General features: G+C 40.3%; 1 protein-coding gene across 23 annotated transcripts in view; it reads right to left on the bottom strand.

The window, feature by feature from the left end:
• Positions 1 to 20,944, bottom strand: part of PRELID3A (PRELI domain containing 3A) — an 82,302-nt gene that overhangs the window by 9,333 nt on the left and 52,025 nt on the right. For 2 of the 23 annotated variants that reach the window (XM_067015794.1, XM_059039925.2), the window contains exon 6: positions 262 to 417. The exons of 13 other annotated variants lie outside the window; for them this stretch is intronic. In XM_067015794.1, the coding sequence (XP_066871895.1) occupies positions 262 to 417 (156 nt within the window). 8 more of the 23 variants (XM_067015798.1, XM_067015796.1, XM_059039931.2 and 5 more) reach the window with 7 other exon arrangements.

The raw sequence follows: 20,944 nt of genomic DNA, 5'->3' as shown, positions 1-20,944 counted from the left end.
AAGAGCATGACCCACTGTAGTGAGAAACTTTGTGCATCCATGCCAGCACTTTTACTGAAGCCAAGTGTTATTAAACAATATTTCTCTGTATTGATGATGAACCTGATTATATTACATGAATGCAAGAAACAGTATATGCTGCATTTATTTGAAACTTGGGGAGGCAAAGGCAAGTTCAGTTTTACTATTTGCTATAAAGAACCTGAGTCCATCTCCCAAAATTAAAAAAAAAAAACAAACAGAAAGATGAGTTGACATATATTAAAAACAGACAAAAAAAAGCCAAACAGACACCTCTGCACCCGCCACTTTATGTTGGCACTGTCCGGTTACTGGTGGTTCATCTCCCAGCCCTGCAAGATGGAAAGACGTGGTCTGTCTTGGCAGGTCTCTGTTCCCACAGTGTGACATGTGCTCCTGTCGAGACGTAAAGGGAAGCAAGTAGCTGGAGGGATGACTACATGTAACAGACTTTTAATTGTGTTAAGTGGAAACAAAAGTACAGACAACTCTTGCTGTCGAGCTTGATCAAATAAATAGTTACCACAGCTACAGGGGTCCCCAGTCTACACACCTCCTGTGTGTGGTAATGGGACCCCCAGCCAAGAAGCTTGTCTCTTTGGCCCTCACAGTTCTCAGCCCTGATGAAACACATCCAGGGCCAGGCAGATGCTTATGCTCTGCCAGGTTCCATCACCGAACAGGTCCAATAGCTGGGACGGAGCCCTTGTGTCATTCACGCAGTTGTTTACTCCCTGGTTCTGTCTCACAGCTCTACAGAACGGGCTTCCTCCCCGGCCAGGGGCTGCTTCCAATAGCTTCTCGACTGCCATGTCTCTGCAGTGCTTCCTGCCCTTCCTACTCCTTCTGCATCTTCTTTTTCTCCACTGCACTCAGCATCTATTACATTGTTCCATGAAGACATGGATGGATGGATATTTGTTAGATTTCTTTACCACCATATCCCTAGATTTGGAAAACTATCTGGCATGCAACAGGTGCTCAATAAAGGTTTTTGTGGAGTCAGTGAATGAGCAGGTTCAATATGGAAATGAGCGTAAGTCAGCAATGCAAAGATGGAACCATCAACGTCTTCAAAACAGCTGACACAGTGTGTAGTCTGTGCTCTTTAACACATAAGGGCCACATACAGCCCTGTTTTTCGTTTAAGGCAGGAGTACAATCCTAAGTCAACAAGTCACTGCAGCCCTAACGTGGCCAATTAGAATAGGGGGGCTTGAGTCAGCAGCTCATGCATCTGTTGGTCACCTGCAGCTTGCAGAAACCCTACTTGCCAGTCTGGGTTTCCGACCCCACTCTTGTAAATGCCACTCATCACAGTTCCTCTCCAGGCACTCTTCCACTTCCAGAGCCCCTGGGTGGAGCCACCATGTACAGCCCAGCCTCCTGACCCAGCTTTTTTCCATTAACAAATTGATGGGCAGATGTTAAAAGACCCATAATCGAAGCCACTACGTAAATGCAAAGCATATGTTTATCAGCACTGAGCTCGTACTCATTGCCTTTTTACTACTCGCCCCTTTCATAGTATGGTAGTAATCATAATACTTTGATTAAAATTTATGTGCCAACTGGGCTGAAATAAAATATATTAAATGATTTCAAATTTGTCATATAAAAATAATTTGGCCAAGAAAAGAAAATAAGGGAAGATAAAAGGTAAGCTTTATGAGATTAGATATTTTGTGCTGTTATTAATAACTTTTAAAATATTTTGCTGATTTTTAGTCGCTAATAATAGCTACCAGTAATTGAGCATGTTACTGAACTACTGAACCAAACTTGATTTCACTCGCCCGACACACAGCAAAGCTAATCTACTGATACCGGGTTGTGAAGGGAAGTGCAGCATTTATTGCAGGACCCCAACATGGGGCCAGGCAAGGAGAATGGGCAGCTCATGATCAAAAGACCCGAACTCCCTGATGGCTTTCAGATAAGCGTTTTTAAAGGCAAGGTGAGGGAGAGGGTCAGGGTGCCTAATCAACTTGTGGACGTTTGTTTGATTGGTGGGTGGTGAGGTAACAGGGTGGTATTTCAGGAGTCAACATCATCATCCTACTGGTTCCAACCACTCTGTGGGGGTCTGTGTGCCGATGGTCAGCGTGTAGTTAACTTCTGCATCTGGTGGGGGAGTTAGTATCTGCAAAACAACTCAGGATATGACTCAGGATATTTTCTATTACCCTTGAGGAAGAACTAAAGGTCCTTGACTTTGTTTTATGGCTAAACTATTGTTTTGACTTGCTTAACTGTTTTCCTTTGTTTCTGCATTTTCTCACTTCTCTGATTAAATTTGCTCTTTGGAAATTGGGGAAGGCCTAGGAGGCTAAAACTTTTCTACAAATGAAGCAGGGGACACAGGAGGGGGTGGTCTTCCTTGTGACCAAGGAAGGCCCCACAGGGTCCTGCCTGGTTTCAGTCCCCCCTTTTCTTTGATATTCCTCAATCCTGAGGGGAACAGGAATGATGACTGCTCTGGCTACTAACTGCTGAATGGGGGCAAAGCCAAATTTTCAGGATAAGAGGAGAGAAAAGTCATTGACTTCATTATTTTTTAAAGTTAAGGTATAATTGATTTACAGTGTTTCAGGTGTACAACAAAGTAATTCAGTTATACATGGGTATGCGTATACACACACACACACACGTATTCTTTTTCAGATTCTTTTCCCTTATAGGTTATTACAATATACTGAGTATAGTTCTCTGTGCTATACAGTTGGTTATCTGTTTTATATATAGTGGTGTGTATATGTTAATCCCCAATTCCTAATTTATCCCTCACCCCCATTCCCCTTTGGTAACTGTAAGTTTGTTTTCTATGTCTGTGGGTCTATTTCTGTTTGGATATAAGTTCATTTGTATCATTTTTTCCACATATAAGTGATGCATGATATTTGTCTTTCTCTGACTTCACTTAGTATGATAATCTAGGTCCATCCTAGTTGTTGCAGATGGCATTATTTCACTCTTTTTTATGGCTGAGTAATATTCCACTGTATGTATGTACCACAGCTTCTTTATTCATCCATCCATTGATGGACACTTAGGTTGCTTCCATGTCTTGGCTATTGTAAATAGTTCTGCTATGAACATTGGGGTGCATGTATCTCTTTGAATTAGAGTTTTTATCTTTTCCCGATATATGCCCTGGAATGGGATTGTTGGATCATATGGTAACTCTGTTTGCAGTTTTTTAAGGAACCTCCATACTGTTCTCTGTAGTGGCTGCACCAATTTACATTCCTGCCAAAACAGTGTAAGAGGGTTCCCTTTCCCCCACATCCTCTCCAGCATTTATTATTTGTAGATTTTTTGGTGATGGCCATTCTGACTGGTGTGAGGTGATACCTCATTGTAGTTTTGATTTGCATTTCTCTAATAATTAGTGATGTTGAGCATCTTTTCACGTGCTTGTTGGCCATCTGTGTCTTCTTTGGAGAAATGTCTATTTAGATCTTCTGTCCATTTAAAAAAAATAAATTTATTTATTTTATTTATTTATTTTTGGCTGTGTTGGGTCTTTGTTGCTGTGTGCGGGCTTTCTCTGGTTGCAGTGAGTGGGGGCTACTCTCCATTGTGGTGAGCGGGTTTCTCACTGTGGTGGACTCTCCCGTTGTGGAGCACAGGCTCCAGGCACACAGACTTCAACAGTTCTGGCACCTGGGCTCAGCAGTTGTGGCTCGCAGGCTCTAGAGCGCAGGCTCAGCTGTTGTGTTCTGCCCATTTTTTGATTGGGTTGTTTGGTTTTTTTGTTATTGAATTGTATGAGCTATTTGTATATTTTGGAATCAATCCCTTGTCGGTTGCATCATTTACAAAATTTTCTCCCATTCCATAGGCTGTCTTTTCATTTTGTTTATGGTTTCCTTTGCTGTGCAAAAGCTTTTAAGTTTATTTAGTTTATTTATTTCTGCTTTTGTTTCCATTACTCCAGGAAACAGATCCAAAAAAAATATTGCTGCGATTTATGTCAAAAAGCATTCTGCCTATGTTTTCCTCTAGTAGTTTTATAATGTCTGGTCTTACATTTAGGTCTTTAATCCATTTTGAGTTTATTTTTGTATATGGTGTTAGAGAATGTTCTAATTTCATTCTTTTAGCTGTAACTGTCCAGTTTTCCCAGCATCACTTATTGAAGAGAGACTGTCTTTTCTCCATTGTATATTCTTGCCTCCTTTGTCATAGATTAATTGACCATAAGTTCATGGGTTTATTTCTGGGCTATCTATTCTGTCCCATTGATCTATGTGTCTGTTTCTGTGCCGGTACCATACTGTTTTGATGAATGTAGCTTTGTAGTATAGTCTGAAGTCAGGGAGCATGATTGCTCCAGCTCCATTCTTTCCCAAGATTGTTCTGGCTATTCAGGGTCTTTTCTGTTTCCATACAAATTAAAAAAAAACTTTGTTCTAATAAAAAAAATTTTTTCTAATCCTGTGAAAATGCCATTGGTAACTTGATAGGGATTTCATTGAATCTGTAGATTACTTTGGGTAGTACAGTCATTTTAACAATATTGAGTCTTCCAATCCAAGAACACACTATATCTTTCCATCTTTGTGGTCTTCAGTTTCTTTCATCAGTGTCTTATAGTTTTCAGAGTATGGGTCTTTTGCCTCCTTAAGTAGGTTTATACCTAAGTATTTTATTCTTTTTGATGCAATGGTACATAGGATTATTTCCTTAATTTCTCTTTCTGATAGTTCATTGTTAATCTATAGAAATGCAACAGATTTCTGTGTATTAATTTTGTACCCTGCAACTTTACCAGATTCATTGATGAGCTGTAGTAGTTTTCAGGTGGCATCTTTAGGATTTTCTGTGTATAGTATGTCATCTGCAAACAGTTTTACCTCTTCTTTTCCAGTTTGGATCCCTTTTATTTCATTTTCTTCTCTGATTGCCATGGCTATGACTTCCAAAACTATGTTGAATAAAAATGGCAAGTGTGGTCATCCTTGTCTTCTTCCTTTTCTTATAGGGAATGGTTTTAGCTTTTCACTGTTAGGTATATTAGCTGTTGTGTATGAGTTTGTCATATATGGTGTTTATTATGTTGAGGTATATTCTCTCTATGCCCACTTTCTGAAGAGTTTATCATAAGTGGATGTTGAATTTTATCAAAAGCTTTTTCTGCATCTACTGAGATGATCGAATGTTTTTGTTTTTGTTGTTTTTGTTTGTTTTTCTGATTGTGGGAATTTGTAAGAGTATCTGACCGTTGAAATTGGAACTCTTTTTTAATTTTTATTTATTTATGGCTGTGTTGGGTCTTCGTTTCTGTGAGAGGGCTTTCTCTAGTTGCGGCGAGCGGGGGCCACTCTTCATCGTGGTGCACAGGCCTCTCACTGTCACGGCCTCTCTTGTTGCAGAGCACAGGCTCCAGACACGCAGGCTCAGTACTTGTGGCTCACGGGCCCAGTTGCTCCGCAGCATGTGGTATCCTCCCAGACCAGGGCTCGAACCCATGTCCCCTGCATTAGCAGGCAGATTCTCAACCACTGCACCACCAGGGTAGCCCGACAGAATGGTTTTTTATTCTTCAGTTTGTTAATATGTTATATTGCATTGATTGATTCATGGACGTTGAGAAATACTTGCATCCCTGGGATAAATCCCACTTGATCATGGTGTATGATCCTTTTAGTGTATTGTTGGAGTCAGTTCACTAGCATTTTGTTAAGTTTTACATCTATGTTCATCAGTGATATTGGCCTGTAATTTTCTTTTTTTGAGTGTGGTATCTTTGTCTGGTTTTGGCATCAGGGTGATTGTGGCTTCATAGAATGAGTTTGGAAGTGTTCCTTCCTCTACAATTTTTTTGAATAGTTTCAGAAGGATGGGTGTTAACTCTTCACTAATTCACCTGTGAAGAAGCCATCTGGTCCTGGACTTTTGTTTTGGGGGAGTTTTTACATTATTCAATTTTAGTATTGGTAATTGGTCTGTTCATATTCTAATTCTTCCTTGTTCTGTCTTGGGAGATTGTACCTTTCTAAGAATTTGTCGGTTTCTTCTAAGTTGTCCATTTTATTGGCATATAGTTGCTTGTAGTGGTCTCTTATGATCCTTTGTATTTCTGTGGTATTGGTTTTAACTTCTTTTTCATTTGTGATTTTATTGATTTGGGCCCTCTTTTTTTCATGATGAGTCTGGTTAAAGGTTTATCAATTTTGTTTATCTTTTCAAAGAACCAGCTTTTGGTTTCACTGATCTTTTCTGTTGTTTTTTGGTTTTGTTTTTGTTTTAGTCTCTATTTCATTTATTTCTGCTCTGATCTTTATGATTTCTTTCCTTCTACTAACTTTGGGTTTTGTTTGTTCTTCTTTCTCTAGTTGCTTTAGGTGTAAAATTAGGCTGAGACTTTACTTGTTTCCTGAGGTAAGCTTGTATCTTTATAAACTTCCTTCTTAGAACTGCTTTTGCCGTGTCCTATAGGTTTTGGGGTCATTGTGTTTTCATTTTCATTGGTCTCTAGGTATTTTTTAACTTCCTCTTTGATTTCTTCAGTGAGCCATTGGTTGTTTAGTGGCACGTTGTTTAGCTTCCACCTGTTTGGGTTTCTTGCAGGTTGTTTTTGTTTTTGTTTTTTTGTAGTTCATTTCTAGTCTCATAGTGTTGTGGTTGGAAAAGATGCTTGTGTGATTTCAATTTTCTTAAACATACCAAGGCTTGTTTTGTGACCTAGCATGTGATCTATCCTGGAGAATGTTCCACGTGCAGTTGGAAAAAAAATGTGTATTCTGCTGCTTTTGGAGGGAATGCTCTATAAATATCAATCAAGTCGAGTTGGTCTAATGTGTTATTTAAGGCCTGTGTTTTCTTATTGATTTTCTGTCTGGATGAGTTGTCCATTGATGTAAGTGGGGTATTATGGTCCCCCACTACTATTGTGTTACTGTCACTTTCTTCTTTTATGTCTGTTAATATTTGCCTTATATATTGAGGTGCTCCTATGTTGGGTGCCTATATGTTTACAATTGTTATATCTTCTTACGTAGCGTCCCTCTTTGTCTCTTGTAACAGTCTTCAATTTAAAGCCTATTTTGTCTGATGTAAGTATTGCTACTCTTTCTTTTGATTTCCATTTGCATGGAACACCTTTTTCCATCCCCTCATTTTCAGTCTGTATGAATTTCTAGATCTGAAGTGAGTCTCTTGTAGGTAGCATATATATGGGTCTTGTTTTTGTATCCATTTAGCCAGTCTGTCTCTCTTGGTTGGAGGATTTAGTCCATTTACATTCAATGTAGTTATCAGTACACATGTTCTTACTGCCATTTTAGGTTTTTTTTTTTGGCTGTGCAGCATGTGGGATCTTAGTTCCTGGGCCAGGGATTGAACCCACGTCCCCTGAGGTGGAAGCCCGTAGTCCTAACCACTGGACCACCAGGGAAGTCCTGTTAATTATTTTGGATTTGTTTTTGTAGGTCTTTTTTTTTCCTCTTTCCTTCCTTTGTTCTGTTGTGATTTGACGACTATCTTTAGTATTATGTCTGGATTCCTTTTCCTTTTTTGTGTGTTTATCTATTACAGATTTTTGGCTTGTGGTTACCATGAGGTTTGGGTATAGCAGTATTTATATATACATGATTATTTTAAGTTGCTGATCTCTTAATTTCCAATGCATTTTAAATACCCTGCATTTGTACTCTCCTCCCCTCACAATTACTGTTTTTGATATCATATTTTACATCTAGTTGTTTTTGTTATCCCTTAACTGCTTATTGTGGATACGGATGATTTTACTACTTTTGTCTTTTAACCCCCCTTCTAGCTTTGTGTGTGGATGATTTCCTACCTTTACTGTATGTTTGTCTTTACTGGTGAGCTTTTTCATTCTGCAGCTTTCTTGTTTCTAGTTGTGGCCTTTTATTTTTCACCTAGAGAACTTCCTTTAACATTTGTTGTAAAACTGGTGTGGTGGTGCTGAATTCTTTTATCTTTTGCTTGGCTGTAAAATTTTTGATTTCTCCATCAAATATGAATGAGAGCCTTGCTGGGTAGAGTATTCTTGGTTGTAGGTTTTTCCCTTTCATCACTTTAAATATATTGTGCCAGTTCCTTCTGGCCTGCAGAGTTTCTGCTGAAAACTCAGCTGATAGCCTTATGGGAGCTCCTTTGTGTTTTATTTTCTGCTTTTCATATTCTATCTTTTATAAATTTTGTCATTTTGACTACAGTGCATCTTGGTGTGTTCCTCTTTCCTGATCTTGGGTAGCTCTTTTCCTTTCCTAGGTTAGGGAGGTTTTCAGCTATTTACCTCTTTATTTTCTCAGGCCCTTTCTCCCTCTCTTCTCCTTCTGGGACCCCTACTAGTGCACTTGATATTGTCCCAGAGGTCTCTCAAATTGTCCCCATTTCTTTTCATTTTTATTTTTTTCCGTTGAGCAGCAGTGATTTCTGCTACTCTGTCTTCCAGCTCATTGATCTGTTCTTCTGAATCATTTAATCTACTATTCCTTCTCGTGTGTTTTTCATTTCAGTTACTGTATTCTTCATCTCTGGTTGTTCTGTTTTCTAATTCTTTGTGAAAAACTTCAAACTTCTCACTCTGTGCATCCATTCCCCTCCAGAGTTCTTTTGATCATCTCTACTCTGAACTCTTTCTCGGGTAGATTACCTATCTCCACTTCACTTAGTTCTTCTTCTGGGGTTTTATCTTTTTCCTTCGTCTGGAACATAATCTTCTGCTGCATCATTTTGTCTAAGTTGCTGTTTGTATTGTTATGTATGTGGTAGGTTGGTTACATTTCTTGACCTTGGAGAAGTGGCCTTCAGTAGGTGTCCCAGCACTGGCACCTGCAGGCTGTTTGGTGGGGCCAGGTCTTGGCACTAATGATCCAAGATGTCAGCCACCAGCCTCAGTAGTGTTCACACAGCTGAAAGTTCCCCACTATGTCTGCCGCCAGTGTCTATGTCTCCAGGGTGAGCTGCAGCCACCCCCCACCTCTCCAGGAGACTCTTCAAGACCTGCAGGTAGGTCTGGCCCAGGCTCCTATCAAATTACTGCTTTCGCCCTGGGTCCCAGTGTGCATGAGGTTTTGTGTGCACCCTTTAAGAGTGAAGTCTCTTTATTTCCCCAGTCCTGTGGGCCTTCTCCAGTTAAGCCCTGCTGGCCTTCAAAGCCAAATGCTCTGGGGGCTCATCTTGCTGGTGCTGGACCTCCAGACTGGGGAGCCTGATGTGGGGCTCAGAACTCTCACTGATGTAGGAGAACCTCTGCAATATAATTATTCTCCAGGTGTGTGTTGCCCACCCAAGGGAGGGGTATGGAATTTTGATTGTATCATATGTATGCCCCTCCTGTCTCGTTGGGGTTGCTTTTTTTAGAAGATCTTTTCTGGTAGGTTCCAGTCTTTTTCATCAGTGTTGTTCTGCAGATAGTTGTGATTTTGGCGTGCTCATGAGAGGAGGTGAGCTCCTGGTCTTTCTACTCCACCATATTGGCTGTCAAATCTTTCACTGCCTTTAATTTTAAAGAATTCTCAAGTCTCAAGCTTAGCATCAATATTTTGTATTATGAAAAATATTACCTCTCTGATTGCTTTGTCATTTTTTTTTTCACCGCACAGCATGCAGGATCTTAATTCCCCGACCAGGGATTGAACCTGTACCCCCCTGCAGTGGAAACATGGGAGTCTTAACCAGGGAAGTTAAGACCACCAGGGAAGTCCCTGATTCCTTTGTCATAGCACCTGAACAAATATTTGAAAATTAGTACTAATATTACAGTGATGATAATGACCAAAATGCATACCCTGGTAGTAGTCCCTGAAAGAGTCTTCCTATTCCAGATAGCAATCAGAAAAAATAAGTTTTGAAGTGGGTCATTCCTCTTTACATACATTCTGTAACCAAGTAACCTTTGGAATTATTCTACTTATTTGGGTTTCAGCTTTTCTGGGGTGTTAATATATACATAGTAGGAGCTACTGGCCATTACACATATATCTCCTTTTTTGCTAAAACAAAATTTAAAGCAATTTTATTTTCTTGTATTATTCTTGTTAAAGAATGTAGTGCCTTCTGCTGGGAGGCTACGTCTTGAGTTGTCTCATTTGCCATTACTATTCCTAAAGTAAGAGAAAGGTTTCATAGTTACAAGAGGAGACCTTATGACCATAAGGTGGCAGCTGCTAGCAGATAATGTTTTGAGAACAGCTGGTGGTATCCTTGAGTCTGATACAATTCAGAAAATTTAAGTTCTCAGTTATATAGGAACACGTCTGAAACCATGTCCACAAAGGACACCCAGCTCCATTTGGATGTCTGAACCATGGTTATTCTATTTTTATTTTTTTAAATGCATTATTTCATTGAATGGTTAAAGCAGATGTACGATGTATGTTTAATAGGCCATAAACAGACTGTTTTGATTAGCCTAAAGTTCAAGTTAAATCATGTGTACACCATAATGACGCCCCCCTACCTCAATATGTGAGAATCTCCTCCGTCATTTTCCCCTTTTGATTGTAAATCTTTCTATAGAAAGCATTGATGATCAAAATATTTGTCCCTCGATGCCAGGGTGGTAGTTGCCTGCCCCGCTTATCCTGTCCCTCAGTGCTAGACCTACTTTTGTGTGTACACACATTTGCCTAGTTGTCCACATTGGGGGAAAACTGACAGTAAACAAGCTCAGAGCTAGATTAATGGGGAAGCATTTTATAGGCTATACATTTTATCAATTATACTGAATTGTCTCATAAACATTGTACATATGCTTCTAGCAATAGACTTAAAACAAGCAGTGATACATGTCATGATTAGTTATACTCTGTGACAACTTTACTAGAGAATTTTCTTTCCATTTTGATAGGGAGACAAACATTTGGTAAACAGTTTTATGAGGTCATTAGGGTTTCTATTATAATTCTTTAATTTCTTACTGAGTTCAGCTGTATGATCTGAAAGTTATCAGAAACCTGTACTTGTCCAAAAGTCCTTTCTATGAATCGTCTTGAAGATAAAGCATTTTTGCAAAAGCATCAGAGTGAAACAATAACTCTCCATGGATGAAAAAAGGCACAGGTAAAGATCTTATCAAAATGCAATTGGACAAACTTAACCAAGTTGATATACAACATTTTAAGATATTAGCTAAAACTGACCGATAACATAATATCAGGACATATTCAAATTTTAGGAACTTCATATAATTTCTAGAACACTTACACTAATGACATTTATCCATACAGTATAACCTAAGAATGTTTATCACCACTCATTTGCTAATGCTTCTCATGTAATTTAATATACCAAATAATTCTAATTAGTTTAATATTTCTCACTGAGATGCTTTACGGGCCCTTTGAAACATCCCAAAGTTAGCCAGAGAAGGAAAAACCTATGAAGCTTACAATCTGTTATCAAAAGCAGCTCAATATTGCAGGAAAACTTTGTTCTCTTAACAGAGAAAATCAAACTCCAGTTTGTACCAGCCTACTTTTAGTGACAAAATTTATTTACTTAATTAAATTGAATCTAATCTTAGCCAATGTTGACCATGAACAAAACTCTTTCCTCAAGGTTCCTTTTCCACAAACACTCTATCACTTTCTGTATCCATATTAGTTTGTCCCTTATTTTCTTTCTCATCCAGAAACAACCAGCTCTAGGATAAAATTACTTTTTTTCACCTAACAAAATATTTCCATTCTTTATACTTTCTCTCACTGACAACATATATACTACTTTCTTTACATATTGTAAAGCTTCCCTTACTATCTTTAGTAGTTTAATTGCATATATATTGTAATTTTTAAGCTTTAAAAACCTTATTCTCTAGCAAAAACCAAGAAGCAAGCAACTGTGAACTGTTTCTTACATCAGCATTTCCTGGCTGGCACATTTAATGAAAACATTCCATAAACCTTTAAAAACATACGTTTTCTCATAGCATAATTTCTTTCTTTTAACATGGTCTAAGACGTTTGTCTAATAAACATACGTTTTTAGCTTTTCTCTCATAAGAAGATAGTCAAACTTAGACTTGCCTAGCAATCAATATTCCAGTATTTTATCTTAATTAAAAATGATCTAGACATTCAATGAATTCTCATCATTTACCTTAATTTAGTAAAACTCTAAAATTTCAAGTTACCAACCTCTGGAGAAATTAAAGCATAATTATTCCTAAAGAGTTCACCTAAAAGCTTCTATCCCATTTATCTCTATTTCAGTGCTTATGAATATATCATCATACCAAGTTAATTTTTTTTGCTGACAAATTTTACAGCAGATATAATATGAACTTATTTGGCTTCTATTAAATCTAGGTATGATAAAAGTATTATATTTAATATTGATGACTCTAGAGACATTTCTGTATTAATTAAACCAACAAACTGTAACTTTAATGCCAGATATTAATTTTATATTGAATATTCCCCAGATCACATGAGAGATTCTGTTGTATTTCTGAGAATTTATATAAGCACTTAATTTCCTTTAAGCAAATTAAATAGAGCTCATTCATAGATTCATTTTTACATGAAGACAGAATCAGAGATCTCATAGCTTTATTTTAAAACTTAGTCATGAATCAGACATTATAAAACTCATTAGTTTATAAATAACAGTTGGAGTAAGTTTACTCACTTGAATTTTAAGCCTCTTTTCCCTTTTTTCCTTTCAGTTTCAGGTTCTACTGATTAACCCAAGGCTGTAGTCTCAGGCATTGTGGACGGTGTTTGCATTTCAAGGACATGATAAGAGTTATAACTTAAAGCTTTCTCTCCTAGGAATACGTTTTGTTCTCTCAGGGTCAGAATTTTGAAAAAATATTTTATCAAGCCAGTTTTCTCTGAGTAAAAAAAGAACCAGTTTTGGAATTTTTCCCAAGTCTAAAGAATATTGTGGCCACACAGTGTTGGAAAAATCATTTTCTTTCTATCTCTTTGTAGGAGCATAACTAAAGCTCTCCCAGTTTTGCAAAATACATCTCAGGGGACTACGAGATGGAACAGAGCTCCGATTCCTCCCCCCTCTTTTTTCTCATTTTGCGGATATTTCCAGAAACACATCAGAACCAGGCAGTGTTATCTGGTGGCCTTTCAGGGTTGTAGTTCCCTAGCATGAGAATGGAAAGTTTCTTATCTGGAATTCCAGACAGGGGTGCAGATCAGCCTTGGTCTAACAGGGAGTTTTCCAATTACCACTCCAGGCAGTGCTGGATGGCTGAGGGACTCCTTGACCCAGAAGGGGAAATCCAATTAAAGTGGCATTCCAAAACCAGATGACCAAGTTTTACGTCTCCCCTCCACACAGCCCTCACCAAAAGGAAAATTCCAAGCAAGGCAACCCAGTAGGGAAGAATACCCCGGTGTAGTCACATAGGAAGTTCTGCCACTTACCAGAGAGGTCTCACAGACCAGACCAGATCAGGACCAGAGCCTTGTTTCCTTCACCATGGAATCAAAACTGCCATGGGCCAGCAATGTCCAGTCAGTGCAAGCACTTGGGGCTGCTCCTGAGAAAAAAGTGCTCAGGCAGCTGCTGGACAGGATCCATGAGCTGCCAATGGCCAGCAGCCAGTGTGCCATTGGCAAGATGCCCATTTGGGATGGAAGGCCCACCTGGGTCACCAAAATTGTTTTCCAGCCAAATTTGGGTCTGCTCACCAAACATGCATCAAAGCTAACCTACTGACACTGGGTTGTGGTGAAGGAAAGTACAGCCTTTATTGCAAGGCACCCTACATGGGGCCAAGCAAGGAGAATGGGCAGCTCGTGAGCAAAAGACCTAAACTCCCTGATGTCCTTCAGGCAAGGGTTTTTAAAGGCAAAGTGAGGGATAAGGTCATGGGTGCCATATCAGCCTGTGGACATTTGTCTGATTGGTGGTGGTGAGCTAACAGGCTGGTATTTCAGCAGTTAACATCATCAACCTTCTGATTCTAACCACTCTAGGGGTGTATGTACTTGTGGTCAACATGCAGTTAACTTCTCCACCTGGTGAGGGTTTAGTATCTGTAAAACAACTGCAGAACAACTCAGGATATAGTTCAGGATATTACCTATAGCCCTTGAGGGGGAACTAAAGGTCCTTGAGTTCGTTTAATGGCTAAATTATCATTACTTTGACTTGCTTGACTGTTTTCATTTGTTTCTGCATTTTCTCACTTCTCTGATTAAATTTGCTCTTTGGAAATTGGGGAAGGCCTAGGAGACTAAAGCTTTTCTACAAACAAGAGGCAGGGGACACAGAAGGCGGGGTCTGTCACCACAAAGGCCCTGCAGGTTCCTGCTTGGTTTCAAGCCCTTTTCCATATCAGGTACTGTGCAAAGCACCCTCAGCCACAACTCTGATACTCAACTCTAAGCAGGTGCTGTGCATACCCTCTTTTACATCTGAAAAATAGGAATAGCAAGGTGGTCATTTGCCCAAGGTCAAACCACTAGCCCAGCATCACAAGCTGAGGTCACCACTTCTGATGCTGTGCTCATGACCCTGCTGTGTTTCCACATGCTTTTCCCACCAAGGGCTATGATTCTGAATCCAGTCCTCATGTCACCAAGCACTCAGTGAATGCCCAGGGCTGTGCATGCAAAGTAAACATCTCATCTTGGCTCCTGGTCAAATACATGTGTGAATAGTTCAAAAAACTCCAAAGCAATATAAATGTCTAGGAATTTGTAGTAAGCTGTGAGCTGGTGTCAGTCAAGAACACCTTCATAGAAGTAGATTTCAAGGTGGGTTCAGAGGAGGGAGGGGACCCAATATGCCCCAAAGTGTGGTCTGATGACACCTGGATCAGAATCATCTGGACCAATGCCTAGACCTTGGTTTTGATTCCAGTGAGAGTGGGCATAGAGGGAACTTACCTCAACATAATAAACTCCATGTACAACAAACGCAGAGCTAACATCATTCTCAACAGTGAAAAGCTGAAAGCATTCCCTCCAAGATCAGGAATGAGACAAGGATGTCCACTGTTGCGACTTTTATTCAACATACTGGTGGAAGTCCTAGCCACAGCAGTCAGAGAAGAAAAAGAAAGAAAAGGGACCCAAACTGGAAAAGAAGTAAAACAGTCACTGTTTGCAGATGACATGATACTATACATAGAAAATCCTAAAGATGCTACCAGAAAACTAGAGCTCATCAGTGAATTCAGTAAAGTTGCAGGATACAAAATTAATACACAGAAATCTCTTGCATTCCTACATACTAACAGCAAAAGATCAGAAAGAGAAATTAAGGAAACAATCCCATTTACCATCGCATCAAAGAGAATAAAATAGCAATAGGGACTTCCCTGGTGGTCCAGTGGTAAAGAATCCTCCTTCCTACGCAGGGGACTTGGGTTCCATCCCTGGTTGGGAAAATTGGATCCCACATGCCTCAGGGCAACTAAGCCCGCATTCCACAACTACTGAGCTTGCGTGCCTCAACTAGAGCCTGCATGCCACAAACCACAGAGCCCACACGTTCTGGAGCCTGTGCACCACAACTAGAGAAGAGAAAACCCACATGCCACAACTAGAGAGAAGCCCACGCACCACAATGAAGAGCCTGCGTGCCACAATGAAAGATCCCACATGCCAGAATGAAGACTCAACGCAGCCAAAAATATAAATAAATAAATAATAAATAGATCTTTTTATATATATATACATACATACATATATATATATATATATATATATATATATAGGAGTAAACATACCTGAGGAGACAAAAGACCTTTACTCTGAAAACTATAAGATGCTGATGAAAGAAATCGAAGATCACACAGATAGATAGAAAGATATACCATGTTCTTGATTGGAAGAATCAATATTGTCAAAATGACTATACTACCCAAGGCAATCTACAGATTCAGTGCAATCCCTATCAAATTACCAATGGCGGGCTTCCCTGGTGGTCCAGTGGTTAAGGCTCCACACTTCCAATGCAGGGGGCACAGGTTTTATCCCTTGTCAGGGAACTAAGATCCCACAGGCTGTCAGGCACGACCAGAATAAAAACTACCAATGGCATTTTTCACAGAACTAGAACAAAAAATTTTATAATTTGTATGGAAACACAAAAGACCCCAAATAGCCAAAGCAACCCTGAGAAAGAAAAATGGAGCTGGAGGAATCAGGCTCCCTGACTATACTACAAAGCTACAGTCATCAAAACAGTATGGTACTGGTGCAAAAACAGAAATACAGATCAATGGAACAGGATAGAAAGCCCAAAAATAAACCTATGCACCTATGGTCAATTTATCTATAACAGAGGAGGCAAGAACATACAGTGGAGAAAAGACAGTCTCTTCAATAAATGGTGCTGGGAAAACTGAACAGCTACATGTAAAAGAATGAAATTAGAACACTCTCTAACACCATACACAAAAATAAACTCAGAATGGATCAAAGACCTAAATGTAAGGCTGGACACTATCAAACTCCTAGAGGAAAACATAGGCAGAACACTCTCTGACATAAATTACAGCAATGTCTTCTTTGATCCACCTTTTAGAAGTAATGAAAATAAAAACAAAAATAAACAAATGGGACCTAATTAAACTTAAAAGCTTTTGCAAAGCATAAACAAAATGAAAAGACAACCCACAGAATGGGGTTGCCAACCCCATTTGCCAACAAAGTGACCAACAAAGTATTAATCTCCAAAATATACAAACAGCTCATGCAGCGCTATATCAAAAAAAAAAAAAGAAAAAGAAACCAAACAACCCAATCACAAAATGGGCAGAAGATCTAAATAGACATTTCTCCAAAGAAGACAAAGAAATGGCCAAAAAACACATAAAAAGACATCAACATCACTAATTATCAGAGGAATGCAAATCAAAACTGCAGTGAGGTATCACTTCGGTCAGAATGGTCACCATCATAAAGTCTACAAACAGTAAATGCTAGAGAGGGTGTAGAGAAAGCGAACCCTCATACTCTGTTGTGGGGAATGTCAATTGGTATAACCAATATGGAGAACAGTATGGAGCTTCCTTAAACTAAAAATAGAGCTACCATATGATCCAACGATCCCACTCCTGGGCATATATCCAGAGAAAATCATAATTCGAAAAGATACATGCACCCCAATGTTCACTGCAGCACTATTTACAATGGCCAATACATGGATGCAACCTAAATGTCCATCAATAGAGGAATGGATAAAGAAGATGTGGTACATATATATATGACGGAATATTACTCTGCCGTAAAAAAGAATGAAATAATGCCATTTGCAGCAACATGGATGGACCTACAGATTATCACACTAAGTGAAGTAAGTCAGAGAAAGACAAATATCATATGATAGCACTCATATGTGGAATCTAATTTTTCTAAATGATACAAATGCACTTATTTACAAAACAAACAGACTTACACATATCGGAAACAAACTTATGGTTACCAAAGAGGAAACGTGGTGGAGAGGGATAAATCACACTGCTATATATGACAGATAACCAACAAGGGCCTACTGTATAGCGCAGGGAACTCTACTCAATATTCTGTGAAAACCTATTTGAGAAAACAATCTGAAAAAGAATGAATATATGTATAACTAAATCACTTTGCTGTACACCTGGAACTAACACAACACTGTAAATCAACTATACTCCAATAAAATTTAAAAATAAAAAACAAAACAAAGGTAATGAGAAATTGCTCTAGCTTTTTAATCAAGGGGAGTTATGACAGGATTATTTTTGAGTAATCTGACAAGAAGTGGAACAGAAGGAAAGGGAGACCAGTTCAAAGGTGAGTGTACTTAGTACATGGTGAAGTATCAGTTAATAATAAATATTTAGTGCCTCACAGGTTTCTATGGGTCAGGAGGTGGGGTGCAGCTCTAGCTGGGTGGTTCCAGCCTGGGTCTCTAATGTGGGTACACTTAGTTGAAGGCTTCACTGGAGCCAGAGGATCTGCTTCCAGGACGGCTCCTCCCATGTCTGCACAACCTGGCATCCAGCTTGCCCCAGACCACATCTTTCATGACCGGCCTGGGAAGCCACGCCCAAGATGGGGTATTCTGCAGTATTTCACTGGCCCCACAGGTCAGCCCTTTCTATGGAGGAGGCCACATGTGGGCGTGGTCAGCAGGAGGCAGCCAGCCACCCCACGCAATAAGCACCTAAACCAGACAGGGACGGTGAAATGAGAAGACAGAATTGATGAGACCTTTTAGAGCAATATTTGGTTTCCAAATGGCTACAGAGAAAGAGCAGGGGGAAGACGTCTCAAATACCTCAGGTTTTGTACTTGGGAAATGAATGGAAGGAGCACTGATTAGAAAGCGGGGAGAGGAAAGCAGTTTGGTGGAAGGGACCAAATTTAGTTTTATTTATGTTGATTGAAAGATACAGTGGAATTTCTAAGAAAGGGGTTGGCTTTACAGAAACTTTTACTGTAAAGGGCCAGACGGTAAATATTTCAGCCTTCATGGGCCTCTTAGGTCTCTGTCACATACGCTCCTGTGTGGAGGGGTTTATGTACAACCCTTAAAGATGCAAAAAACATTCCCACATCATGGGCTGTGGTTTGCCAACTCCTTCCCTAAGCAAACTGTCCTATAACAGCTGAAAACACAAGCATAGAACATGAGAAGTCAAGGCCAGAAATCCAATTCACTACTGAGTCAGTGTCCATTCATTTCTTACTACCTGCCTCTTTCACTGTTGATAGTTCAACTCTTACTAGTGATTATAAAAGTTTTTTTAAAAAACAAAACATACCATTGTTTAAAAAAAAAGTATGTTCCATCAGTGAAGCCCAGTGTTCCCAATTCCAGCCCCACCAGTAGTCCCCTCGAGGGACTCTGCAGCCGAGCAACAGGCCAGCACAGGCAGAAACAGCGCTGTGGACTGGGAGCCATGAGGCCTTCACCTCGCTTTCTGGTTGAATACTTTGAGGTAGATCCCAGTGTCCATACTTTACAGACAGGAAAAAAGCTCAGGAGTCACGTGGTCTGCCCGGTTCACTCCCGCACGCCGTCTCCCTAGCCGCCAGAGTCATCAGAACGACCCTGCCTCTCCTTTAGATACTGAAGTTGTAACAGAACCTGCGAAAATCTGTTCTTAATATATGGGCATTCACTGAGGCCTAGCCATAAGTGGAGGTCTGCTAGGGAAGACTACTCTGGAAGAAAATGGAACTCGTAACAGACACCCAGCAGGTAACTCATACATCAAAGCACCCCGTTCTTAACATGAGGACAGAAATGCTGGCGCAAAAAGTCACCCACTCTTACGAAGCCAAAAGACACTGGTTCAAATCAGAGACACTTGCAACAGTTGGTTCTAATGCCAAATGGGCAGAACACTCTTCAAAGGATATTCAGCACCATCGCTTTTCCTACAAGAAGAGAAGCCTCTGATCCCAGAGCCCCTGGCACTGCTTCTATAGTAATGGCGAGGCGGGACCACCCGACCAGGAGGCTGGCGCCTACACACACCACGGGATGGCCTGGGGCCCAGCTTCCCAAAAATACTCTCGGTTTCTCTTGAACATCAGCCCAGTAACTTCTGGTTTATCTGCATACTTGACACAGTAACTAGTGCATTTCAACTTTTATTCCTACCAGACTTCAGGGCCACAATAACAGGGATGTAACACAGGAAACTGAGGAAAGGCAGCAGAATTCTGGATTTATTTCTATGCTTTTGGCAAGAAAATAAATAAGTAATACATTATCAATATAAATACCTCCTCCTGATACTCATTTCTCTAAAACACTAAACTGGTTGGTTTGGTTAAACATAAAAATGTGAAATAAGGATGCTTTCTTTATGTTACTATATATGTATAATTAAAAACATATGTCTGTAATTAAATCTAAGGTCTGTGGTCAGTGGGAGATAATGAAGTCTGACAAATTAAGTGATGTTTGTAGAACATGAGACTTGAGTATGGGCACGTCGGTGGAGGCTGGGCAGAGGCCACGCCCAGCCCCTGACGGACCACAGGGCCCCTGGGCCACTGAGCGCCAGGCCTGGTCTGAGCAGCCACAGCCAGACCTGGCAGGAGCCCCGGGGCTGACGGCCTGGAATGTGTCATGTTAACAAGCTCCAAGGCCAACCTCAGGCTCTCACGTTTAAAACCTGCTCCCGCCCTCTGACAGGTCATCCTTCCTGAGAATCTGAGGCAAATATCCACCATCTCTGACCACAGCAAACCTGCGGATCAGCACCCACAAGAACTTTCCATTTGAATGTGGGAGGTTACAGAGTGTGAGAAAGCCATTCCTTTTTCACCCTGATACTTTGGTTTCTAGGGAAGGGATATCAAAAGTTTAACTTCTTAAACAAAAAATCTTTCCACCAAAAAAAGAAAGGTAAAGGTGAACAACAGGCCCGAATGTAGCAAATTCAGCCCCTTTTCAGAGTCACTCTCCTCAGCATCCCCAGGTACGCATGCAGTAACCATGAATATTCCCTTGGACACACATGTAGGGCGTGTGTGTGCAGCCCCGGCTGTCAACTTGCTGCCCGGACTCTGTGTCTCCTGTCCTGGGTGCAGGGAACCACAAGGCCAGGTGCCAGTGGTGCTTCAAGCCCTGGCACAGGCGGGGGCTGCCAGCCCCTCCAGCTCTGAGTTCAGGCAGCTGATAACCCACTCCAAGGCCTTGTGACCAGGCTGAGAGAATAGCAGTGAGGATCGTCCCAAGGAAGAAGGCCCCGGTCAGGTCCCACTGCGCTCATGTTCTCCAGTCTCCTGCCTTGGCCATCTCAGGAGAGGGGGCCGCCCCTGGGTGCTGGGGGTACCTTCTGAAGGTCAGTGCAACAGCAGTGTTGACAAATACTCATTAAGAAATGGTAGCAGAGAGTATTTCTCAAATTAGAAATCAAGGTTATATTTCACATGGCCATCCACACTCAGCTTCGTGTATTCTGTCAGACAACATTTGCTACTGTACTAATGGTGAATTCCAAATAAAAATAAATATTGACTCCACT

This window comes from Kogia breviceps, chromosome 15 (assembly GCF_026419965.1).
Source record: "Kogia breviceps isolate mKogBre1 chromosome 15, mKogBre1 haplotype 1, whole genome shotgun sequence".
Taxonomy (NCBI): domain Eukaryota; kingdom Metazoa; phylum Chordata; class Mammalia; order Artiodactyla; family Physeteridae; genus Kogia; species Kogia breviceps.
Note: the sequence above shows the minus strand (reverse complement) of the source record. Positions and strands in the feature narration are given on the sequence as shown.